Consider the following 27,524-nt stretch of genomic DNA (forward strand, 5'->3'; position numbering starts at 1 on the left):
CCCTTTTAGTAGTTACCCTCCATTGGTTTCGTGCTTCTCAAACATATCATTATAATTTAAATAGGTTAGAAGTCCAACTATAGGAGGTTGCTTTGTAGAGATTAAACCTCATTTTGCAAGTCTTTGATCTACGTTAGAGGGATGATACGTGGTAGTACAATCCACGTCCCTAGCTATTAGTGTTGGTTTCCAAAATTGTAGACCTCCTTTGTAACGTCAAATTTAAACCACTCATCATACAGACCCTATACGCTATATTAAAGACTTTACACACACTTTCTCTTGCGGTGGTATCTGAATGAATTAGGCTTTTTGGTTATAGGCATCATATTAGGGCGGAAGTAATAAAAGCGTTTTCGCTTTAGATCGTGAATTTCAAAACTTGACCTATGTGTTCCAAATATTTTGTTCAGTTGAAACGACAGTTAGATTTGCAAATTGTTCTCTTATTACCAATTCTTTGATTATTTCACAACAGGGTACCCATTTCACCTTTAATCTTACGAATGCTGCTCGTGGATTACGAATATTGTTCCATATAACTTTCGGAAAAATGTTATTGCGAGAATCGTCTGTTTGCACCAATGTTCCAATGCGTTTATTTCTGTTATTTATACTTTTGAAATTAATTGGCTTTAGATTCTCATATTTTGCGTTAACATACAGTCCTACGACATCGGTGGGGTCTCGGTTATGCTAAAGGATCCGATGTGGGTGAGAAAGGAGCAAAGGTGCGGAATCTCTTTTAGCTAACGACGTCTGCCGTCTGCCCCCTACATTCCGGTCTCACTACTAGAGTTTTATCTCGAAAATGTTTTACCGAATATTTAGAATGTTGTTATCGTTTTTATTTCCAGGCATACTTTTGTTCATGTTCGCTACGAAGCAGTATATGTGTAAATTTTCCTATGTTGAACAAAACCAAATTTTTGAAACGGCAAAGTAACCATCCGTTATACAATTCAAGTAATGGTTGAAACAAAAACGGTAGCTCTTGCAAAAACAGTTGTTATTTCGGAGGTTGAGTTCCATGGCCAAAAAACAACTTTTCTCTTATGATCTGAGGGCGGTGGATCCTTAATAAATTCCGAAAATCAGGAGAAAGTAGGAGAGGGTCGAAGCAATTTAGCAAATTTTATTGAGCTATTCTCGATAATCTGGTTCAGCGTTTATAGAGAGGGCTACTAGTACGTTTCCGAGTTCACCAAACAATGTAGTAAGGGTGAAAATTTGTTTGTAAACTAATTCGAAACGTTGTTAATGGAGACGAATTCGAATACAACTACTTCATTATCCACATTATCTTTGACATTATCACGGAATTTTATAATACTCCACTGTCTGTGGCAATCTGAAACGTGTCCGGAATAGAACTTGCCGCGAATGAAAATCGAGAGACCGGAAGCTGAATCCGTAAAGTATAACTGCCCGGAAATGAGAAACACACGCTGGCCGGAATTACCAGACTTCGCATCTAAATATCCCTAAAACTCATACACGCGACTATACGCAGGAAATTGGAAACACGAAAACGTATGCAGATTCGTGTCGCGTTTTTTTTTTCGACTGCAACGTTGTTAATTATTAAGCCTTTGTTATGTCCTTCCATTCCGCTAATAACCAGGTGCGGATATACGCACCTTTTAACGTACTTTGTTAGCCGAAACATTTTGCTAATTTTATTATTAAAAATAATCAAAGTTTGAAAAAGTTTTTTTGGAAGTTGTAAAATCTTTGGAATTGTAGGGTAATTACGCGACAACTGTTGTAATATAAACCGCCCGCAGACAAGCTTGTACCAAACTTCAACCCCAATAAGTTGAAGCTTCGCCGCCCAAGGCGAGAAAACGTTCTGTTAATGTCATTTGGTTACGAGGTCATTCGAACGTTATCTTAGGGAAGCGGAAATAGGCATTTGACTTTTTAAAACCCACTATTATTTTTGCTTAAACGAACTGTTTAACCTTTATTTTTCTAATTTCCTTTCGAATTTGTTACGCGCAACTGACTGGCAATTGATTTCTCCGCTTTTAAACTGAATAAAGAGAAGACAATGGCTTACGGTTTACTAAAGTCGTATGAGTTTAACATGACAGGAAAGTATGCTTGTCAAACTTTTTCGGACGGTTGGAATTACTTCTGAAGGCAATTAAGTAGTAAGGTTATACGCCTAAAGATACAAAGTAAATTATACATACCCACGTTAAGAAAATTAAATTTCGTTTGTGTATCTGAAACCTTGTTAGCTTTTCGGATTAAAAAACTTTTGGTAATGTTCACGAGAGTATAGGAACTCCCACAATTTATACTGTATTGAAATGGTGCAGTTCAATAAATTAAGTCCATAAACATGACACCCCACTTTGCCCAAATTGCCTATAATTACTAATTTGAACTCACCAAATTAGAATGTCAATATTTAAGGGGGCGATTTTTGGGTCCATTTTAAAAAGAAAACTTCATATGAACCTATAGGTATCCTAAACGTCTGAACTTTTGGTGTAAAGTTTTCAAAAATAAATCATTTATTATTAATATCTGTAATTTACCACTTTAGATATTTTAATGAAATTTGGCATGTAGTATGTATCCAGAGTCATTTTTTAACGTACCACATTTTTTTAGTTTCCACCAGTGGCGTTCGTACGGAATTTCACATGGCCACTTTGGCAGACATTGATGGTACGCCACTGATTTGCCTGAAAATAAAAATTATTCTTGAAATAGTCGCATCCCAGGACGGTGAGGCATGGGTGTTTGTGATTGTATAGTGGGTTGAGTGGGAAGAGTAACAAATTGCTAACACTCCGCCCACTATAAAATAAAGCAATAAAAGATGCCCAATCATTTATTTCTAAGCAAATTTGATACCTTTGCTTTTTTCAATCCGATATGCTCGGTTTTCGCAAATAAAAATCGTTTCTCTGGATGATCATGACAATATCGTTAATATAGATCAATATCATCGTGCAGAGAAAAAAATATTTTCTTTTTTTACGTGAAAACCGTGTGTCGGATTGAAAAAAATCAACTGATCAAATCTACTCATAAATGAAAATATTTTTTTCTCTGTACGGTGATATTGTCATATTAACGATATTGTCATGATCATGCAGATAGCGGTTTTTAAGATTGAACTATGGGAGTACGCATCAGTCAATGGTTGCAAGGAACACCTGGTTGAAAAGAGATGAAAATGCGCAACCTCGATGACGCTTGCGATAACTGGTGAGCAAATTGAGTTGATTAATGAATGTGAGACATCGAAAGAAACGTGGGAGAAACTGCAGAGAATTAACGTGACCAAGGGACTATTCAGAAAATCAATGTTTATCAGAAACTTTGTAGTAACGAGACTAGAGGAGGGAGAAGATTACGCAGAAAACATTTAAATGATGTCTGTAATGTGGCAGAAACTTAAGGAAACTGTCATTGGAGATCAGAAAGGAATTATTTTTTTATTTCGTTTTACTGAGTCTCCCACCAACATAAAGACGAGTACGTTTTTTTATTTGTAAAGTCGCATATCCGGCTGAACTGCCGGTACAAAATAAGCGTCACAGACATTTACGCTCTCTTCCAAAATAACCAAAGAAAGCCTCGTTTTCGCGCATACTTCCAAAAACGACCTCCTCTCACAAATTCAACATCGTTATTAACCTAACGACAGTCGAAATTTCTCTACGTAGCTAGAAGTGATAAAACACCTCCATCGCTTATCTCGCACGTGACATTGTTTGTCAAAGAACCAATTAATTCTTCCGATAACAACCTGACCAGATAACACTTGAAACTCACGTAAAAATTTCGATTAAATGTTCTCTTATGGCCGTTTGCACCGACAAATTTAAGCGGAGATTAGCTTAAGCGTAGCTTAAAATCCATGACAACGATTATTGAGACAATGATTGCCATGGATTTTAAGCTACGCTTAAGCTAAGCTCCGCTTAAATTTGTCGGTGCAAACGGCCATTAGTTAAACAAATTTACAACCAAAAACTAACATTAAAATGGCAATTCATCAAATTTTTCCAATTCTGTGTCTCTTTGAAGCATAAATATCGTTCATTCGATGTATTTTTGTCTGAAACTTGAAATAAAGTACTCGTCATGAACGAAATTATTTTTTAATTAATGAATTTGCGTAGGGTGTTTAGGCAAGGACAGCAACAGGTTCGTTTAAGTGCGGCTGGCAAACACCAATTAATAGATTTTAATACTTTTACTCCGAAAGATGTTTCATTAATGTTGGGGCTTTGATTGAATTTGGCTCGCTTTTTGCATGCAAATTTAAATTGATGCGATAATAAGATTTTATTTTTTTTCAGAATAATAATTGTCCAACAATGTACAAGGAGATGCATTATAAAGGTAGGTGAGCAACGAACTGTATATGGCATACATGCACATCACTAATGGATTCCTGCCATTACAGCTAATAAATGGACTCCTGATACCAAAGACCACCCTTTCCATTCGCTACAATACTCCCTTCACTGAAGTTTCCATCAAGATGACGCTGCGAACAATGGAAGCACCTTTTACAGCATTAGTGGGTCGACGGGTTATGTATAAAAACACTTTTGTAAATATTATTGTTGAAAACTTAAAATAGACAACTTCATGTGATAAGGGCAATAACGACCAAGTGAAGTGTTAAAACTAAATACTTATTTAGGTAAAAGCCAAATTTCCATATGCGGTTTATTACGACTGTAAAGAAACTCTAGTTAATTATATTAAAGTAATACACTGTATATGGATTATAAAAAAAAGAGTAATAAATTAAAGCGCATCGTGTCCAGAATTATAAACTAAATAGGCTAACAAAATATTTTATTATAAACTAGAAATTTAATTTCGCTAATGAGAGTTAAATCGGCTGCAGGAACAAATATTTATATTCGTTTCCATCTTGTCTTTGTGTCAGCTTGGACAGGGATGAATTTCGAAGTCTGGGAATAATCGAGCATCAGCTGGTACTTAATTAAAGTAATGCTCACCTCGAGAGATCCAGATGTAGACGCTAAGACTGTGAATAGAACGCGCGGATTTTGCTTCGATGAACAATTTCTACAACCTTTTCCCTGTGATAAAATGAACAATATTTGCTCCTTTTTTTGTTCGCTAGTTGTACTTTAAAGATAAAATTTAATTAATTTATTCAAGTCCCATTTAGTAGGAAATAAAATTACACTCGCTAATTATTATTTAAGTATTTTTGCGCGTGAGAATTTAATGTTAAAAATTTTCTCTGTTTGTACCATTAAAGTGGCCACTTTTACCGTATTGATTTTAATTATATCGAGAATAAACTAATTATGCTAATGGGGGCAGAATGCAGTTTCCAGTTCGTATTGCTATTCCAAGTGCCGGATATTGGCTGCAGAAGTGTTTTCGCGCAGCGTTTATCGTCTTGATGGACCTTAAAAATTACCACAGAAAGACGATCGTTATGAAAAACTGGGATTTTACTAACTTTTTGGAGTACTTGCAGATATGGCAATGATCTTTATAGCTGGTGTCACCTAACGTCCCTCCCAAAAATTAGCTCATTTGATTATTTATTGGCAACTACATTTTTATTAAAAACATCGAAGAGGAACGACTACGTACGAAAAGTTTCTTTATGAGTTCACTGAATTGTAGCTAACTTACTTCCTTTTTAAACACGAAACTCACTTAATCCAAAAAGAGGTATCCAATTTTCCTGGACCCACTAAAAATCTTCTATCCACTATTATAATGTTTCTCTTGAGCCGGTAATAATTGAGCGTGACTTTCCACCCGGTAGCTAAACGAAGAATCTCCTGAATTTTGAATTATATTTTGACGCTCCCCTGGCCCAAAACAGAATGCCTCTACTTTCATCTTCCCTTACGACTCCCTACCTAATTGTTTAATTAATCAACGCCCAAAAATGGCGCTTTATTAAAGAAATCGGCCATTTTTAAATATTAACTCTTTTAATTCGTTTAAAATCATAACTCGCTACTCCACGCTGCTGGTTGAAATGGTGAATATTAAAATTGTCTAAAATCGGAATTTCAGGTTTAAAGTAGAAATTCCAATTATAAAACAGAAAGAAAAAATAACAATACACCTTCGTGCAAAATTGTACCGGCTGAACCAATGTCGATCTTACTTTTGCAAGAAACTTGTCGCTTGGCCGTTTTGACCTATCTCAAATAGAACCGTGGCAACGGAATTAGCTTTAAATCCTTCGCGTGCCAACATCCTCTAAATCGCCCATCCATATTCTTTAGTTTATCCATCCAGGGAGACACTTTCTGAAACACCACAAATGGCCCGGCATATTTTGGTGCCAATTTTGCTGGAGCGTTAGATTGAAGAAAATTCCTACGGTAATCATGATAGGTAACAGTATGACGTTCCCAATTTGCCTACAGCTAAACGATCCTACTGGAACTCAACCCTTTTTGTAGGACGAATTTAACAATCGCTTTCAGTTCTCACCATCATTCAATCTGCCATTTTCTTGTGCCCGTCAATTTACACAGCTTTTCCCATTTCACCAAAAAGGATCCCAATATTTAAACTTAATGCCGCTTCTGACTGCCACAGTAGATCTCTCCAATTTCTTTCCATGAGTCTCTCGTTGGGCCTGTCGCTTCCAGGTTAAACCGGCATGTCTCTTGATCGCATTTGCGACCCTTTTCTCTTTTCCCCAACCATGGTTTCCAGTTTAGTATTTACGTGTTTCATCTTTTGTCGCATTGTGTCCGACATATTGCAACAATTTTGTTGCTCTTATTCATCTGCCACTTAGGTTTTTGTTCTTATCCAGGCGTTTTTTTTATCTTTTAATGTTATATGTAGCATTCTTCGCTCTATTGCTTTTTCTGCCTTGGCTAACCTGTCCATATTCCGTTTATTTTTGTCTCCCTCTTATGCTTGTCATTATCGATGTTTTATTTTTGTTTATCAGTAGCCAAATCTTTTCTGATTCAAGATGCATTTCTTGTATCATTACTTGTAATTCTGTTGAGCTCTTAGAAAACAAAATCATCCGCATTTTAGGTGAAAAAAAATACTGATGCATTGTGGTTGTTAATGAGACAAAATAGGTTCATACTTTGGGTTAAAAGGTTTGGACCAAGATTCTGTACCTTACTTGCAAAGCGTGTTAACTTCAATTTCAAGATATTGAGACAATAAAGTGGAATTTCACATTTTTAGGAAAGGAAGGGCGTCACAAAAAAATTTCCCTCTTCTATCTTTTTATATTTACTAAAGGTTCAGAGGAGCTACACGACTGCCTTCTAGAAATAGTACCCATGACCTGAAAACGCGAACAAATCAGTCAATCGAAAGGACGGTTAAAGGTACCTAGTCCTCCATAGTGTGGCACTCCAATTCGGTAGCCGTAGTTCCAAAGTTGCGGTCTGGGTTCTGGATTCGGTAATGGGTTTGCAAGTGTCAAAACGACAATTGACAATAAAAATGCAATCTATAATTGATTTAGTAATAATTTTATGTAAGAAATTAAGGCACACATACCAAAAGTGTTGCTTCCATTTTGGCTTGATCCACGGGACTGATCTCAGGTGTGTGATTAAACAGTGCATTTATATACTCGTACTAGCCTAACAATTAATTTACCATTACTAAACAACCTGCTATATTTGTTTATGTTAAGAGATACCTATTTCTATCGCATCGAGATAATGTATAATGACATATTAATCACAACAAATAAACCAGCTTAGCTAAGTACTACTGTTGGCAAGTTTCTCGAAAAAAAAAACAAATCTGATACGGACCAACGGCCCAACCCTAACCCGATGTCTAAACCAGTACCTTAACACTGTGGATACGGATATTGATGAGGAGTGCCGTGTTATGAAATGGGATATGGTTACCACTTCTAATTTCTGGTTCTAGGTATGGTTAAATTTAAAACAAATTTATACCTTTTTCCCTTTCTTAAATATCTAAAGGACAATTTTTGAATAGTACCGAAGCAGGACACAGTAATGCGAGCAATGAACCCACAGTCCACTCTCAGCTACTGCGTATAAGCTCAAGAATTTATTAGAATTAGGTGTTTAGGAGCTTTCGAGTCGAGCTTGAGGATCAAAAAATCTCGTTTATATCATATCATTGTGAATTAGATTTGTGAATATATTTTTTAAGTAAGCTATAGTTCAAAAATATTGCATCGGTAACCTACGCCCCCAAATAAGTACCCAACTCCTTTAATTCTTTCAGTAATCAGAACACAGACGATTTTAAGTAGGTATTCGGGTATGCTGCTATTACTGTTGAAAATTTCTCCATAATTCCTAGGTATACTGTACCCGTCAGGTACAAATTAAAGGGTGGTTTTGTAATTCTGGCTCGTGGAAGAGTCCCAATTTGTACTGGTACCTTGCAAAGGGTTGAACATTTTCTCGGGTTCGTGGCGCATATTTTTCTTGTAATTTCTTTTACTTTTACTACTTCTTTTAATTTCTTTACTCTGCTCTCGGGAGCACTTTGGGAACTTACCTTTTACTTCGAGCTAGCTGAGATAAAAATAGTTTAATTCAGTTTCACTCATATCTCATTAATCGTTAATAACCTGTTACTAAAATTTGGACAGATACCCATTTTGAAATCTGTACTCCAATATTTTCTGGAGAGTTTATGTAATTCGCATTCGGACTTCTCTTTGACCAAAACTCTTTTTTACTTTTCTTCTAGAATAGCAATCAGTCAAAACAAATTAATAAAAATGTAAGTACATTTATTATTATTAAATGTTGAAATAAGGAAAACAAAATTCTGAAAACCACTCTAAAAGAGCGGTTCCCTAATTCTAATTAAAATATTTCTTCTCTTTCACTAACTTTTATAATTTACTTAACCCTTAACTATAGGACCAACCCGTTTTTAAAGTAACAAATTCCAGCGCTAATTATGTTTTTTTTATAAATCGCAATAATTGCACGCTACTAATACGTGATTCCTTTCTGAATCCGCGAGCGAATGAACAATGCTTTCTTTTCAGTACCTACTTCATGAGTTATAATTTGTCACGACATAATGCCGAATCTTTTGCTTAATATGCCAAAATAATATCATGTATCTACTTTAATACCATACGCTGTTAAATTTAACCTTTAAGTTACACTATCAAATTCAAATACTGTGCGTTCAAAAATGTGTTGCTGTCGAGTCACCTTTGGAACTTTTGTTTACATGGGAAATCGTATTTAACTTGAACTTCCAAAGGCGACTCGACAGCAACTCATTTTTGATCGCCCGTTACTATCACACTATAGAAGGTAAAAAGAAATTAACTATTTATATACAGTAGTGAGTAGGTCATTACAATACAGCTGATCAAACCTACTATGAATTTCTACATTTTACATCTTTACAACGCTTTCCACAGCCGACCGGTTAAGCTCAACGTTCTTTATGATGTCACAAATAATACAACTTGACGCATTCTCCCGTGTCAGGAAAATTATAAAGAAGAAATGCACATTTTGAGACCATTCATTTGAGCCCCTGGTTTATGTGGAAGTTCTCATCTACCACTCAATCTATCTATTTTACACCCCGAACTTTGGTACACCTTGTGCTGCGCACATCTATTTGGGTATAGCCCCTCCTTTAATTACCTTTACTCATTTTAAATGAGTTCAAATCATGAGTTCATAATTAACGCTAATTTCGAACAACGCTTTTTGAAAGAGCATACAAATCTCCTTTGAACCTTTTATTCAGTAAAAATTTTCATAGCTACCGTTTACTAGCGATTTGCCACGTTCCCCTTGGATACCATCACTCATGCCCAAATTTTAGAGAGCAAACAAAAAGCATAAAATTTCCTGTTAGATGAGCCTAGTAATGAATTGAAAAACCTTACTTTTTATACAATAAACATTTTCAGATTTAAAATAGTAATATTTTGACATTTTGTCAACTCCTACTACACCAAAATGTTAAAAATTGTTTAGAAAAAAGACTTGTTATAAAGTAACCATTTGGTGTAGTAGGATTTTCTTCGTATTATAAATAATAATTTTTCATAGTCGATTCGCCAATCTGAAAAACCGAGATGCGCCCCCAGAGACCCGGCTTCGGCTGCGTTTTCGCTACATACTCCGCGCATGCTCCGTAGCGACGGTTTTTAGAACCGGCAACACTGTCCGTTTCGACTCTTATCTGATTGAGCACATGTTTCTTATCTTAACATAACTTGTTAGTCCAAATATAGCACAACGAAATGTTTTGGACCTTGGACCCCAATACCTTCGTGGTAACAATTTATTTGAATGCGAGCACTTTAATCCAATCCAAATATTCGCGTACATAATAAGAAAGTAACTTATTCGCACTGTATTTTCAGTTTAACATAAATTCGTCCATTAGTTATCTCTACACGACGAAGTTTGCTTATTCCTGAGGGTATAAAGTACCCACGACAATAAATTCATCGAAAATGGCGCAATCTTCAGTTGCGGGGCTAACGATTCTCTTATATACTGTGGCTTTCGGTTCGATCTCAAAGAGGGTGCACACCACTTACAAAATTCGCGTTGAGAGCCCGGCGAATAGTTTCGTTTTGAGCGATCTGCAAATTTCCGAGCTTAAGTTACGTAGGTTTGTACCGAAGGTTCGACTAAGAATACGCGATCGAAAAAATGCAGCACTCGACTTGCATAGATTCTCTTCTAAGGTTTGAGTAAGAATGCCGGTCTCCCACCAAATTTTTCATAGTCTATTCGTTAAAAAGATATAGCGTACGCCACTCATGTTCCGTAGCGACGTAGCGTAGCGCAACGAAATGTTTTATATCTTTGACCCCAACGCGTTCGCGTAACAATTTATTTCAATGCGAGCAATTTAATCCGATCGCAAATATTCACGTATGTCTCAAGAAAGTAACTTATTCTCACTGTACTTTCAGTTAAGCATAAATCCACCGTCCATTAGTTTTCTCTACACGACGAAGCTTCAGCGTGCTTATTGCTGAAGGTATGTTAAGTACCCACAACAATATTGCTTTTTTTTGTTTCTCTTTAAACTTGTAGTGGGTTCTATTCCGAAACGCTCATCGTTTGTACACCGCATCGCATCATTATTTATTTACCTGTTTTTAGGTCGGATTCTTCACACACTGTTTTTCGCTTTTCTTGAAGGCAAAAAACTAGCGGAGAGATTTTCCCTACACGTGGACCTACCTCCTGATACAATTTGTTACAATTCATCCCTTATTCCCTATAAGTTGTAATGGCAAAGTATCATTTAATAATTTCATTTAGCTTCGGCCACATACCATTTGGTATTTGGTAATAATGGGAAACCTGCCAAATTTGCTGCCTGTCTTGTCTGTTCCATGGAGATCTCGGCCCCCGGACCACCTAGAGAGTTCTGGTTTCGCTAATTGATTAGCTGCTATGGTCTATATTTGCCCGTTACTCATATTTACACTTGAAAGGACAATAATTGTGCATGTTGAAGTTTGTCAGTAAATAGAACACAAATAAAAGATTTAAAAGAAACTGTTAGGTTTACTAATTGTTAGCCACAGTGGCAGAGATAAAAGAAATCTAAAACATAACGGGTTGCTAATATTCTGAGTTTGGTGAAACGTCATTTAAAAACCTAAATAAGTATTAAAAAAATTTGCAAAAACGGTGGTTCACAGAAAGGGGTTGAACTTGACAGCAATTAGAAGTAGTAACCATAGCCCATTCCGTAGTAAGGCATTGACATTCCATATCCGTAATTCCAATATTGAGGTCTTGGTCTTGGCATCGGATTGGGATTGGGCGAGGGGTTGGCGAACGCCAAGGCAAAGAACGCCAACACAACGGTGATCTAAAATGGAAGATTATTATCTTACCCATTCCCTTATTTAATAGAAAATTCTTACCAAGAGAACAGCTTGCATTTTAAATTAAGTACTTTAAGACACTTGCCAGAAGTTGCACTTGCTGAGAGAAGTTTCGGGTTTGCTTTATATACCAGCTCGATTGGTTATTAATATTTAATTATACATTATCTGTGGCGATACCAAAACCGTTGTGTTAATTAGATCGTCATTCAGTTACATAAACAAGTAATTTGTAGAGTGATTAGTAATGGGAATGTATCAGTGCATTCTTTTATCACACATATACGGATTCAGTTCACCTGGATTAAGTCAAAGAAATTGACCTTATTATTGTACTATGGCGATACTAAGGGAAGACTGCTCTTTCTGGCCGAAATAAGTCTACTAAATATGAGAATGGGACTGGTTTATAATTGATTTTCCTCTTTATATTTCATGAACACAATAAATTTGGGTTTGAGATGCCATATAAATAAAATCTTGAATTGTTATGCAAAAACCTATTTTCCAGTTTTTAGCTTAATATATTAGTCGACAACTGTCAAAGTTGGATAGAAGAAAACTTTTCCCGCACCTTTAATTAATGAATTAAGCAGGAGCACGCGAGCTTTTGACGAAGTTCTCAAAAACAATAAGTGTAAGCCACCCTCCAACCAAACCGCGCACACACTCCACGAAATTTATATAACACCTTTCGCCATGAATGCTCGCTACGGAACATACAACGTTAAATCCGAAATAACTATGAAACTAAAATTATACCGTTAGGACTGTTTGAGTTTAGTAAACTATTATAAATACACCAACCCTTGCAGAAACTCCAAGATAAATACATCTTTAACCTAAATTAACCGCGCGAACAAAATACGTACTCTATTTTGAAATTGTGATATTATTTTCTCATTGGTAAAGGTGGGCTTTAATTACATACCACGTTAATTGGGCTCGGGATAAGGAAACTAGGAAATTGATATTGATTTGCTTCACTTCCTCCCAAACAAGCCCGCTTTGTTACGAGCCCCCCTATTCTTATAATTCCAGATTATTCAAACGCACAGACTAAATTAAAATTGATATTCGCAGACGTCGAAATTCATGATTATTTTTCTTTTTATAATAAAAATGGTACTAGCATCATATTTGTATGCTTAACGGTAGCACCAGTTCGTGTATATTGTCATATTGTAATATAGACCATTATTATACAAAAATAAACGTTTATTACCATAAATAACTACTTGGCTGTTTTATTTATGATTAACCATAGCGCTACCGCATACTTTATTCCAGGAATTTATGCACGCATGAAGATGTGAAGGGAGAAATCTAATTATTAAATATAAGATCTAAAATACTCTTTGGCACGACCGCTTTCATGTACAAACAGAATTGCGGAACAGGTTGAGAATTACAACGTCGCCACTTTGAAATTTTTATTCTGTGTTCTTTTGTGTAACTTTCTATGAACTAAATGGAAAAGTTTTGGAGAAAGCCATGAAAACGATCGGAAAGATATCGGATTGGTCTAGCTTTTTTTTACAAAAGTTTATAGAAATGCGAAATTCAATAAAATGGGTGCCCAGATAACTCGATTAGGATTATTGATGGATGATGAAATGTACTTCATATAAATTGAGCGTAAGTGTTTCCGGCTTTTGCAGCTAAATTTCTTTCAAAAGAAATCTGTGTTCCCCCTATCATATAATCCTGTTGCAATTTCCAACCTAAAATTGTCTGTAGTGAATTGAAGGTTTTCTTAATAGAGCGTACGATGATAGTGAACACTTAAAATTCAGGAAATGTTCTCACCGACAACCTTTCTCAATAATTGAAATACTTATTAGCGAATCTAGTTAGCACCTTTATTCTAGCTTCTCATGTACCTTTCCTTTTTAATGAATTTATAGGTCATCTAGCGCATACATTATTATTACTAGTGTTAGTCAACAACTAAAAAGTCAGCTAAATCAGGAGAATAAAAGAACAACTGTGTATGATAAATTACATAGAGCCTGAACTGATTTTTGGATTTATGGAGACAAACAAAGGAAATTGGGTCTCCTTGGATGTCCATCACCAAAAAGAGCCAAAACGCAGTGTTTATTGATAGGAACGGTTTTCTGGGATTGTGAGGGGATTCTGACTACAATTTACGGCGATAGACAGTATTAAAAACTTTAAAGCTGCCCTTCCTTAGACAAGGCGTCAGAATTTTTGACAGATAAGACTATACTGCTACACCTAAATTGCAGGGTATACAAGACTCAAAAGGTTCGAGGGGTTTATCGATGAATATGGCTTCCACGAATTACGAAATTAAGACATTTATGATATTTGAAAAAAGCATTCAATTTGCAAACAAGTTGTAAATCAGCATAATGGTAAATTTTGGTAATGCAGATCAATATTTCATTAGCAAAATTTAAAATTATCGATCTCACGAGTAATCTAACTCAAAATAGATAAGGGCATGCACATCTACACTATAACAGAAAGCTTTTAGTGAAAATTTAAAGTTTCTAGCAATATTGTAATTGCTGAGATCTCAGCCGGACAGCCAGCCAGCCAGCCATAACGAATATAATAGCGTATTTTTTTTTCAAAAAGGCGCTAATAATTAAGTTGTTATACTGGTAGCGCTATCTCATGGTAAAATTACCTCCGAAAACCATTTCGAAATTATTTTCTTCAGTTATCGATCTCGCAAGTAATCTAACTCAAAATAGAAATAGCCTGCACATCTACACTACATCAGAAAGCTTTTAGTGAACATTTGAAGTCCCTAGCTATTGTAATTGCTGAGATCTCAGTCGGACAGCCAGCCAGCCATAACGAATATAATAGCGTATTTTTTTCACAAAATGCACTAAAAATATGCATATACAAAAAATGAAGAAATTCGTGATTCAATATTTTAAAAAAATGAAATATAGTACGCAGTCTGCCATATCACACAGAAAAGGCCTACATCTTGTTCAATGTTGCACTGATGTATAGGTAATCTGTAAAGCCACGAAAAGCATCAACCAAACTCTTCTTTGGAGTTGCCGACATAATCTAGTAAAGCCTTTGGGAAAGGCTTACAAGTAAGGTATACCGCATTAGTATTAGGGGTAAATTAGGCCGTTGGCGTTGGCAAAGATTTTCTTCCCCTGAATTAGTTACCTGGAGTCCCACATGGGTCCGTGTTGGGTCCGAATATCTTCCTTGCCGTTTTAGGCGCTAAAATTTTAAATGTAATTTTATATTGCGGTGTGCACAGGTCCGTAGGCCAGAAAGACCATACACAAAACACCAAAACAAAAATCTAGCAAGCTTTTCACCTTTTTTTCATTAACACGGCACAAACTTATCCCCAGCACAGAGGAAAGATTCGACTCTGCTCTCAGTTAACCTGTTAACTTCTAACAGATAGTGGGTCAGATTAAGTACCTTAAACTCCAAGCGAACTTCACAATTTTGAATAATTAAAATAATCCTTGGGCAAGCATCAAATAAAAACAACAGGTAAATTAGAAAAGACGTCGTTGTGAATGAAACACACGGAAATTAATGTGAAAATTACAAAAGTGCCATTTAATCTTAACACACAAAAGGAAAATTGTACAATGACGCAAACAATTATTACAAATAGATTAAAATTATGGCTTAACTACTTACATTAGGTACTTGTATATCCAAAGAAAAGTATCTGTACACAGTACACAAAAACGATTACAATTTTCAATGAACACACTTAACATTAATGACCGAGTAATCGGAGCATCCTCTCCTTGGGCAGACAAGGACGTTCACGTTGAAAACACTTATGGGGGCGCCGACAAACACCTTTTCTTGCAGCACCTTTAATTGCCAAAACTTCAAAACGTAGAACAACAATTAGCCGTGAATTCGGCTTCCGGCTTCACACACGAAAAACTTCTTCAAACTTCAAACTCACTATAGACGGAACTTTCAATGCTGGTTGTGGCTTCAAAACCAATAATCATCGATAGAACTCGCAAGAAGCGAGATAAATTCTTCAACGAGACGTAACTCTGCGTAGACTAGGGCTAAAAAGCTGATTTCAAAACTTCAACGAACCGTAATACTGCGTAAACTCTGGCAAAAGGCTGATTTAAATTTTCAATGAAACGTAGTTCTGCGTTGACTTTGGCTAAAAGCGGCGCTTTTCTTGTTGATGTCTTATTTAAGGCAAAACCCTTCATCCGAAAATCAAAATTGTAACAACCAATCATACACAGTTGACAACAAAGACTATCCCTTCAACGTACGTTAATAGACCAAAAAATAGAAATCGAATAATTTTTCTAAATCAATTTGTTATCAGACATAAGAGATAAATCCAAACTTGAATTCTAGGAAGAATAAAATTTCATCTCCCTACACTACACAGAAAAGGCGATAAATCACATCCACATGTCAATTAAATAAGCATTTACATTTGATTACAGATAAAATCCAAACAAAATTGCCGGAAATTCTACGTTAAATAAAATAAAAACGTAAACAAACACAATAATCCCCATTCCGTCACATAGACCAACGACAAATTAATAAAATTTAATTACACAAGAAGGAGACCTCCCTTGTCCATCTTAAATAATATGTCCGAAAATTTCATCCTGCCAGACGAAATAAACACAGCAATATATTTGTAAAAATACATGTAAAGAATGCTCTTTTATATCTACACTAAAACACGGAATCCTTTGTATTAAAGCTATCAGTGCGTCAAATATTGACATGGTAATGGTTCCAGCGCCGAATGGGAAAAATAAGAGAAATTCAAGATGTCTCCATAGAATATATTGAAGTCTTCCCACTACTTCATTATATTCTATGGGCGCAGTTCAGATAAAGCTGGACTGTGGCGCTAAGGATCCCTGGTTCTAATCCGGGTTCGGGCATGGATATTTGTAAATGTATAGTGGGTTTGTAGAGCAGCCTTGGCTGAAACCCCGCCCACTCAAAAATAAAGGCAAAACAAAATAAAATAAATATAAAAAGACATGTTAAGCTCGCTATATAAGGTGTTCATATGAAAACTTCCCACCACGAATTTATCGAAAACCATTGATTTGTCAAGGGGGACAACTTTTTAAGCAAAAACTACTTCACCCCCTTTCACCCTTTGCCCCCCAGAGTCAATCCCTTAAAAGTTTTAAGTGACAAATAGTATCGAGAAATAGCTTGTTTGAAAGGTCCTTCGAAATCCTTTATTTTGACGTTTAATTTTTTTAAATCGGTCGATTCGTTTTCGAGAAAATTAGAAAAATCTTTATTTAATTTATTTAATCTTAATTTGTTCAGATAGAAAACAAAAACAAACTAGAATATCACTTATTTGTTGCTGGGAAAGAAAGAATTTAATTTCCTGTCATTTGCCTTTATGACAATCTTTGGATAGGGAAAATTAATTTATTGATTCAGATTTGTTTCTAGGGTTTTGACAGGATCACAGTTGAAATACGCTGTATTAAAGAAAGAAATGATAGCTATAGTTTTCTGTATGACACAATTACCATTTTATCTTTCAGGGAAAGCTTTTATAATTGATAGGGCTCTAACCCAATTGATGTAAACGAGATTTGCTAATTTAATACACACGTCGCTATTAATATTACAGGAGTAGAGTTTTGAATTATGGGGAAAGATAATTTAATTGCCGACTTTTTATCAGGGAAGGGTATGGAGAAATTAGAGGTAGAGTTGAAGAAGGAATTTACGATGCGCCTTCATAGAATAAAAGATGAGGATGGAGTATTTCCATTATATAACAGGTGGCCCCTTTGCCGTTTCAAAAATTTGGTTTTATATTTGTATTTTGTTAAATAGAAAACTTTACACATACACCGCTTCATAGTAAACATGAACAAAAGTATGTCTGCCTGCTCTTGGATTCATTTCTTTCTTCGGGTTCCGCCTAATGAACCGATTGTTTGGCGCATTTCGCGTAAACGTTAGCATAGGTTCCACTCCGCGTACAATCGCCTAACAAATACCGCTTTCCAACCTCCAACCCTCAATTAATTTACTCAAGGATTACAAGATAGTCCTTGGATATTGCATAATAGAAGGAAGCGAGAAATGCAAGAAGAACTAATAAAAATCAGGGAAAATAAACACAAAAGGATACGTTAGGAAAGAGAATAAGAAAGTAAAGAGCAGAACTAGCTTTGTAATAGGGAAGTTAATAGTAATTTTGAGCACGTTAAAATTGGCAGACGAATCAAAACAAATAAGTGCTAAGTTAGTATTACCTTTTGTGAGGCCTTATGTAATGAATAAAAGATTGGGCGACAGCTATGAGCTTAGATTACGAAATTCAGATAGGATTAGAGAAGAATTTCATTTAAACATTTTTTGAATAACTCCGGTGCACCATGTGTAAATTAAACAAACATTACACCAAAGACGGTAACGATTTCAAACAAAAGGTTAACGGTATCAAATACGTGATTCTGCGTTGAGGTTAAATCAACTCAATTTCAAAAACAAAGATGGAAAGATATAAAAAAAATATACATTGTTGCATACAAATTAATTAAAGCTACTAAGCTCTTCAGCTGAAGAGGAGAATTGAACTTAAAACAGAAGCCAAGTGCAAACAACACCACGTCACCACCTAATTAAGTATGCGTGTGCACGTTGTAACTTTATGTGTAATTATTTTGGGATACTTTAGCTGGGTCTTAACCTTTGTGGGATACCCAATCTTGCAATCTTCCAAAAATTCATATTTAGAACCCAATGGTTGACAAAAATGTACGACTAGAATTGGTATCGAGAATTTTGAATTGAACAGCGCGGAATATGCCAGCTATAAATGACGGAAGAAACAGAACAGGATATCAGCAATGATCAAATAACTGAAATGAGTTCAGATGATGATGACTAATGAAGGGCTATTTTAAGTGCTGACCACATTAAGACAAAACAAGGAGGAAGGGTGGACGTATAGAGGAGTTGGGGTCAAAATCAAATTCATGGGTCTATGAAATGTGATATCTGTAGCATATGCATTTGAAAATTGCAAATTATACCAGGCACGGCTGGTAATCATGTGAGCTATAAAATTCGGAAACTTTAATCCATCTTTTTTAGTCAAATTCTTAACTTTTGTTTGTAATAAGAGCTACGTTAAATGGAAATGAATTTAGCAGCGTTTCGTATTAGGTAAACGCGAATCCCTTTTCTTTTTGTTTTTGGATAATCTTATTTTAAAAGAGTACAATATATCAAAGTCGTTTAGAATTTAAAAACAGTTTAACAATGTTATTTCTACCGCAAGAAATTTAAATTCGGCACAAAGAAGATTAAAACGTAGAAGAGATCCGGTGTGTTCATATTCTAACAAAACCGAACGCTAATGCAATTCTTTCCCGCTCTCAAAATAATTCAGACGGCCCCTTTCTTTCACACTTCAACAGTAGTGTATTTTATTACTACCGCTTACAACCAAAGAACTCTTTAATAACACTGATCTTTTAAAGATCAGCCGTGTGTTAGTTACAGACGCCCGAATAAAATAGATTCCTCCTCGTCATCGTGGAACAAAAGCAAGAGAAGGATCTGCTCTCAAATAGGATCAAGAAAAATTAATTCAAGAGGAAATTATTATCTCTTTGTTTTAGGAAAATCGTATACATTAGCGATTCTGTTTTAAAGAGAAAATAAGTAATTTCGTCTAACTCGATCGAAATTTGCTCAGGTTTACACTAATGAAAGGTATTAACGTGTACTTAGCGTAAAACCTGGTATAATATTAAAATAAATCTTACGTAATTTTCGCTGGTTTTATTTAAATTAACTTAGTTAATATTACTAGTTCAATAATAGTTCAAAGAAATGAGCCTTGTTCGATTCCGTAAATTACTAAAACGAAAACTTGGAAGGACTACATAGAGATTGTTTTTTGTGAATCAATTTTAGACAGGTTTTCAATACACGAGAACACAGCAAAATGTTACACAAAAGTTATCTGAAATTTATTCATCAATCGACATCACTTTTGGCGAGAATTATAAGAATTTTAACACTTGTGGAATTTGGATTGCGTTCAACACGGGGAAATCTATACATATACCGCTTCATAGTAAACGTGAACGCGAATAAGTCCGGCCTTTGCTTTTGATGAGAAATAAATCTATTATTATTATTAGTATTATTATCGGCACGACCCACCCAGTGTCCAAGAGGGCTGCCACGTCTGTGCCAGCCACGTGGATTAGTAGCGTCGGGAGGTTGGGTTCGGCTTTGGAATGGATTAATTGGAGGTCCGGATGGAGATTCCGGTTAAAATTATACTCCGGGCATTTGGTGGCACGTACGAGTGTTCACTGGACGTTCGGGGGCGCCGAGTGGTATTGGAGTGCCCTGCGGCGGTTGCTTTGTGATTGTCTTCAATACTACTGGCGAGATATACTACGTCAATGGGACTTATAGCTTGCACGTTCCTCAGAACTGCCGATGTGGTCGAGATACCCAGACCCTTCGCTATCTGCACCTTCATTTGGAGAAAGAAGTGGGCGGACTCTCCCTTTTGTTCTCTGGAGAACTAGGCGTTTCCCACGAATTCGATCGTTGTCGTACTTCCTCCGTATATGGCGTCTTTGAAGTCGTCGTAGCTTGGGAAAAATGCTTCGTAGGTGCTCCACCATTGCTCAGCTTCGCCTTCTAATTATGTAGTCGCAGTTATGAGTTGGTCTGCTAGATTTTCTTTGGGGGCTTCCTGTTCTAGGATGGTTAAAAACGCTATGGAGTCCCACCCGCTGGTCGCCGCTGAAGTATGGAAGCTCTGGAGGGCTAGTCTGAATTTTCTGTACGACGTCTACTAGGGTTTTTACCATACCTGTAATTTGTTGGGTGCAACTGGACTGGGTTGCCGGGTCCAGACCGACGTTGGTGGTAACGGGGCTCTGCTGCATGGCTACTTTGGTTGTGTTGTCGCCGGAGCCGGAGCTGGCGTTGTCGAGCACCAATTGTTATCAGGTGGAACGGCAGGTGACCAGGTGAGGGTGGGATGTACAACACGAATAAAGAAAAGTATTTATTGCGTTGCCGCTCACACTGCTAAATCCCACAGATATACGTTACGTATATCTGTGCTATATCTAATACTCGTATTATTATATTATATCATAATAAGATTGTCTTATTATCTTATTATTATAAGATATCTTATAATTAGAGAAAAAATTTAAAAAAGAAACACTAAGTCATTAAGAGTGTAAAAAAATCAGCTTCATTCATCCAACCGTAACCTATACCCGTAGAAAGATCGTGAAAAACCGACCAAGAGAATTGTATTTTACGGAGTGATTTGCGATTTTTTAGCGCATTTTTTTAATAATTCAAAAAAGTGCTATTGTTTTCGTTTTGTCCGTCCGTCCGTCCGGACCCACTTCTGCCGTTTTGAACTACTTCTAGGGGAATTGTCCTGTACCTTGAGGTTGTACCAGACGGCCATCAAATTTCGCTGTCCTATTTCCTGAGATGCTGTTTTTGAAAGGAAAGCGTGCATTACATTTACATACGACAACCAATTGGTTTCAGATTTTGCATACGAATACCTTTAGTAATGCCGCTTAAAAAATGAGGGGGAGCACGTTTCTTCCCTTCATGGAGGGGGGGGGGGATGATATTAATGTTAGCTTTTATGGTATTCTAATTTAAGAAAAAAACAACTACCGCCCTTCTTTTTGACCCCTAATCAAAAGTGGGGGGGGGGGGGAGTAGAACTGGCTTTATCCTTCATACTACTCTAATGAAAGGTCTCAACGAAAGGAATTCAGTTCTACCAACCATAGTGCTCCTCCCCGACCCCTTATCGTGATCGGATATATTCCCTTATATCTCCAGAACGGATTGTCGGAAGAGGTACTCACAAAGAGCGATTGGGGTGTCTGGAAAAAATCTATTCATTGGTGATACAAAACTTTAAGAGCGAATATCTGGAAAACGGTTTGTCGGAAGAAAGTACTCTCAAAGGGAAAATGAATCGACTGAACGAGATATATCTATTGGTGAAGTCGAAGCAAATACCTTGACAACCAACTATCGGAAGAGGGTACTCATAAAAGGCAAGTGGAACGTGGACGAAACATTTCTATTGGTGATTTCAAAGCTTTCAGTGCAAATATGTGCAGAATGGAGTATCGGAGAATTTTGAATGTACGCCAGGCGATCTTTAAATGTTTATATGTAATAAGCGTCCTCCCCATTAATCATATATCAAGAAAGTAAACATCGATAGCATACCTTACAACCCAACCATTTACTAAGCTATTTCGGTTTTAAAAAAATGCCCTTTATTTGCATAAGTGTTGTGCACAATTTATACTTGATTAAATATTAGTTATTAACAACGTTTTCATTTGGTGTATAACTTATTTTCTACCTACCGCATAGCCTTATGTAACATGACCTGAGACCGGTTAAAATTTTGATCACTCTGGTTGAGTGGATTTCCCTTACTAATCCATCTATGTCAATAATTTATGATTTGGGATACAATGGGCGTTATTTTGAAAGTATTACACACCGCGGGCTAGTTTTTGGCGTCCTTTCCCACACATACTTTTGCGTAATGTTGCCAAGACCTCACTGAATGTGGTACCTTTTTAAAGAAATCTGGGAAAATTCTCACATCCTCATCCCAGAAAACCGAAATAAGAATCTCGCCAACCGATTTTGTCCGTGGAACCTCTTGGGCCGTAGAGACCCGCAATACTTCCACTTGCTTAGATCTTAAGTGTTTGTATAGCGTAATCCAATTAAAGAAATTTGAGGAATCTTAGCGATGGCACTTTACTGGACAATGCAAAAGACACGATGCTCATCTTTGGCATCTGATCTTCCTTTCTTTAAATTTCGATTTCGCTACCCAATTTGTAATAATGGCACACGATGACCCTGACTACCTAAGGCTTTGACCTATATCAGTAAAATTCCCTGGGCCTATAACCCTGGAGAAAATAAATCCTCAAGCTAATGCTCTAAGAGCACATCCGAAACGTGAAGATACACAAAAAGATTCACTAGAAAAAGGTCGTTCCACTTGGCCCAAACAGATTTACCGAATGGGGTAGTCCTGTTGATATAAGTGCGAGAAAGTTTATAGTGCCTAATTCAGTACCACGAACTACTCCACTCACCTAACAAATAAGAGCTGCCCAGATGTTAATCATCTTGGACATAGGGTTTAACTACTTGGGCTAAAAAAAACTGCTCAGCCCGACTTGATATAAAAATATCTTTCTACCCTGTGAATAAATATAAATCGGTCTTTTATATACAGAGTGGCCCAACGAGAAGTATACAGCGGGCTTTTAGGGTATTAAATTTATAAATTTCGAAAAATCCTCGAACACGTCAATTTTGTATTCGAGGGGGACAACTTTTGGAATACAAATTACGAACCCAAGTCTTCGCCCCTCTACGTAGGGAGCTTAACCCCTAAAATTTTAAATAGAATCCTATGGCAAATGGCACATTATTTGAAAGCCAATTTAATCGTGATTACTAATCTGCTTTGTTTTTTAAATTCTATTGATTCGTTTCGGAGATATTCGCATTTGAAATGGTTTTTTCCCCCTGATTTAAGTCCTTTAGATTACTTCTTGTGGGGATATTTAAAGAATAAAGTGTATGCTACTCCGCCCGGAACATTACAAGGGTTGCGAGCACGTATAACCATAGTGAAAGAATAGTACACTATGGTATAACTCAACAATTTCGAGCGATTACCCTTGAAATCTTGCAACATGTACGGCAGCTTTTTGAAGCAAATCTTTATTATTGCATGGAAGCAGGCGGAAGGCAATTCGAGCATTTATTAAAATAAATGTTGTCTGTTTAAAGCTATTTGTTATTTTTGGCACAATTTAAATCTTTTTTAATACAAGGTGACTTAGATCGCATTTGTTTTGGTTTTTTTTAGAAAAAACCACTTCAAATGCGAATATCTCCGAAACGAATCAATAGAATTTAAAAATCAAAGCAGATTAGTAATCACGATTAAATTGGCTTTCAAATAATGTGCCATTTGCCATAGGATTCCATTTAAAATTTTAGGGGTTAAGCTCTCTACGTAGAGGGGTGAAGACTTGGGTTCGTGAATTGTATTCCAAAAATTGTCCCCCTCGAATACAAAATTGACGTGTTCGAGGATTTTTCGAAATTTCTAAATTTAATACCCTAAAAGCCCTCTGTATACTTCTCGTTGGGCCACTCTGTATAATAAAATTGTCTTTTATTAAGTTACATCAAAAACTATCCTCCTGATAGTCTTTAGTTACATACACACAATTACCTACGGTCAAAACTAAATGATATACAGATACCGTCACGTAAGAAAGCGAGAGATGACGCATCCCCATCTCCACATTCATATATTATTAGTTGCACCTATTGGTGCACCACGTCCAGCAGACTGCTATGACATAATATGCCGTGTAGACTTACCTATGATTCAACATCTGCTTCAAAGAAGCTCTAATACACTTGCCTGCTCAAGGTTTCAACCCTTTTAGTCATTCTCCTGTTTTGCGAACCTGTACTACAAAGATTAATCACATTAGTTATTTTCCTAACTGAAAGGGAATTAATAACCGTTTTAAGTAAACGCCGCTTCCTTTCCCGAGGGAATGTGTACAATTTGCTACTTCGTAGCCTTCGACGTTCACCGTAGAAGTACAGCATACACACACGAAACAATGCCATCGACGTAAGACACATCTTTTAGTAAATCCTTTTTGTTCGATATGCCCAAAAATTAAGGGCTAACTAACTTAATTAATACTCCTTCCCTTATTCATAATTTCTACGTGTACTAACAATGATAAATAGCCCAAAAAATGAAAATAATATCTTCATCGAGGCTCCTGGCGTCAGGAGCGGAATAATATTTTAAGGTAGTAATATCTGTTAGGAGTATTAAGCGAAAATTTACGATCCTGCAAAACATATCCAAATTGCATTCGGAACTTAATGTCGTTATTTTTCCTCTCGCAGTTAAAGATAATTGTCTTATGCACAATGGAAGCCATTCCTCATTAGAGGGGTACGTTGTGGAAAATATTATTATCGTCGTACGAAAACAGGCACATAAATAAGAATATGTTACGAGCACGTTCCTAATGAGAATATTATACAGATTTGAACATAATTGAGTGTAAGTTACTCGTTACGTTGGAACATTATTTTTTTGAAACAAGACTAAGTAATAATCGTGTGTAATTTCGAAAGATGAAATGACTGTATTAATGAGTAACGTTCAGCGAAGTAGTTTAAATAATGACTTTATATTGTCAAATTTAGTGTACCGTTAAAATGTATAGAGAGGGCAGGAAACGACATGGTAGAGGTACGGTATTCGTAATATGCAGTAAATTGTACGTCTCTGAAGGCAAGGTAATTTCCTTCTTGAAATAGGCGTAGGCTTACCAACTATGCAGCGGATCTGAGATGTTGATTACGTTCCTCATTTTTAAAAATGCGCTTTCACGTTGGTTTCAGAAATACGTTTTTAGATAAATGAGCGCAATCCTGAAACCTTTAAACGCATAACCGCTATTAAAATCTGCTTCGAATGTGCCATAACATTCATTTTTCAGGAAAAGTTGTTATGGCGGAAGTCAATATGCCATGCCATATCTTAAAAGGCAAAGATTTTCTATGGGTCGATGTAAAACTAGATACATTCATCTCCTTAGCATTTCCTAATTTAATACTAAATGTATTTTGAGTTGGCTCCGGCCCGACATTCTTCAAAGATGTGTGCAACTGTTCTGGGAAACGAGAAGCGTGGCACGTAAATTTTTGACTAGGGCGCCAGACAACGTTGATCGCATTAAAGAAGTGAAGTGTAATACACCAGTCTATAATTTCGCATGCAGAGACGATGCTTTCAGTAAGGTGACATCTTTTTATAGGCATTGATGGCATTAGTAACTCAATATCAATCAATTTTTCATATATAAGGAGCACAGCGATATAACCAATAAATCAATATATCATAACCATTAACATCACTCACTCCAAATTTTCAGGTTCACCTAGGCATCTAACAGTACCTGCCCTCCATGGCTGCCCTTAGCCTGGACCACTGTAATTATAAAAAAACACAAAGAGCACCTCTGTCTTGCATTCAACTACCTAAGTAACTACTCTAATCATGTTACTGGGTAACGCTCAAACATGCTACAGTTAGTTATCCGGAAAAGAGGTTCCTTTCACGTCCAGGACCCCCGCCCCGCCCGGCTACGTATCCACCTGTGCAATCCCTACCCTTATAAGTGGAACTAAACGAGAGTATGCAAGAGTATTATCACATCAGCAATAAAGTGACATGGCTCTCCTCGAAACAGGCATACTGTATTTCTACGTGAAGGGCCACGTGTTCTCCCGTGCATTAGCCCACCCTCACAATGGACGAAGGTAAACAGAAGTCTGCCAACGCGGCGGGTTTAGACAGCCCAGGCACGGGGTACTTACATTGATCGGCCGTCTCGCACGCATCCTGGAGTACGGAGCATCTAACGCGGTGGGCATAACGGATTTCGACGTTCAGCGCTTCCATCGATGTACTGGGTCCAACGAATACAGACGTACCGAGCTCTGCCAATGATCGGAAGGCCCTCACGCACCCTTAAATTGACCCAGAGCACTTACTGCCGTAAAGTGAGATCATAATGGGAGCCCTTTTCTACGTGTCTACCTCTACAGGACCAACGTATTCTGCGGGAGCCTTTCCAACGCCTGTCAAGCCGGACGTCCCGCAAGTAAATGAAGGCAAATACTTTAATATAATAATACAGGAAACTCACGTTGACAACCTGTCGCAAGTGACTGCAACGCCACCGTGCGGTAGGGTGTGTTCACAATCAAATGTCATATTTGATTTGAAATTTTTGCAACTTTTGATTTGGCTTTTTGAAGAGAAAAAGTCGTAAAACAGCATGTCTGTTGGGGTCTGTGCTGTGTATGGTTGTTGCAATGCCACTGGGAAAAATTGATCAAAAGCATTCTTTCGATTTCCTTTAAATACAGAAGTGTAAGTAACTTTATTGTATATACCCAAATTGTAAGTTTTATATTTTTCCACAAATTTCTATGAAGTTTTATGTTATGTAGGGCCTAGCTTATACTATTGTTTTCATTTTAGGTGCAAGCAGTGGGTGGTCAACTGCAAAAGAAGCGACTTGGATGCTATTTTTAAGAAAGGAGGTGTGAAATGTTTAAACAGAAGCTATAGAGTGTGTTCTGATCATTTTGTTGAAAGTGATTTCAGAAATACACGATTGTTTAGTCAAGGGTGAGATTTACATAAGTGTAGTTCTGAATTTATTTACTCATTAGTGTATTTGTTTGGAATAGGTTGATTAAGGGTGCCATTCCAAGTATAAAGTTGCACGGGGTTCAATTAAAGACAAGAAAAGGTCCTTTCAAACGTAAGTTACTCAAAATGAAAACCTCGAGGCAGATGTTATGGAAGACCGTATACCACAAACTGTAGTGATGTGTGGAAATCTATAAAATTTGAGGATTCAGAGCAGTTTTTCGAATTTTTTAATTACCTGTTAAATAAAAAAAATACAAACTTTTTAAGAACACAAAGGAAAGTCTTTTAAAAACATAAACAGGTTGTTTACAAAATATATAAGCT

At 36.6% G+C, this 27,524-nt stretch overlaps 1 protein-coding gene and 1 long non-coding RNA gene across 2 annotated transcripts in view; one reads left to right on the forward strand and one right to left on the reverse strand.

The window, feature by feature from the left end:
- Positions 1–5,461, forward strand: part of LOC116168018 (putative carbonic anhydrase-like protein 2) — a 257,795-nt gene extending 252,334 nt beyond the window's left edge. The window contains exons 8-9 of the mRNA XM_031483660.1: positions 4,329–4,371; positions 4,436–5,461. Coding sequence (XP_031339520.1) covers positions 4,329–4,371; positions 4,436–4,500 — 108 coding nt within the window. The 3' untranslated portion in view covers positions 4,501–5,461. The remainder of the gene's footprint in view (positions 1–4,328; positions 4,372–4,435) is intronic.
- Positions 5,462–11,501: 6,040 nt separating this feature from the next.
- Positions 11,502–12,011, reverse strand: LOC116168229. The gene is made up of 2 exons (XR_004144736.1): positions 11,894–12,011; positions 11,502–11,838 (listed from the first exon to the last, which is right to left on the reverse strand). It is a non-coding gene; the product is annotated as an uncharacterized LOC116168229 (long non-coding RNA).
- Positions 12,012–27,524: the final 15,513 nt, after the last annotated feature.

This window comes from Photinus pyralis, unplaced genomic scaffold (assembly GCF_008802855.1).
Source record: "Photinus pyralis isolate 1611_PpyrPB1 unplaced genomic scaffold, Ppyr1.3 Ppyr1.4_LG4, whole genome shotgun sequence".
Lineage (NCBI taxonomy): Eukaryota > Metazoa > Arthropoda > Insecta > Coleoptera > Lampyridae > Photinus > Photinus pyralis.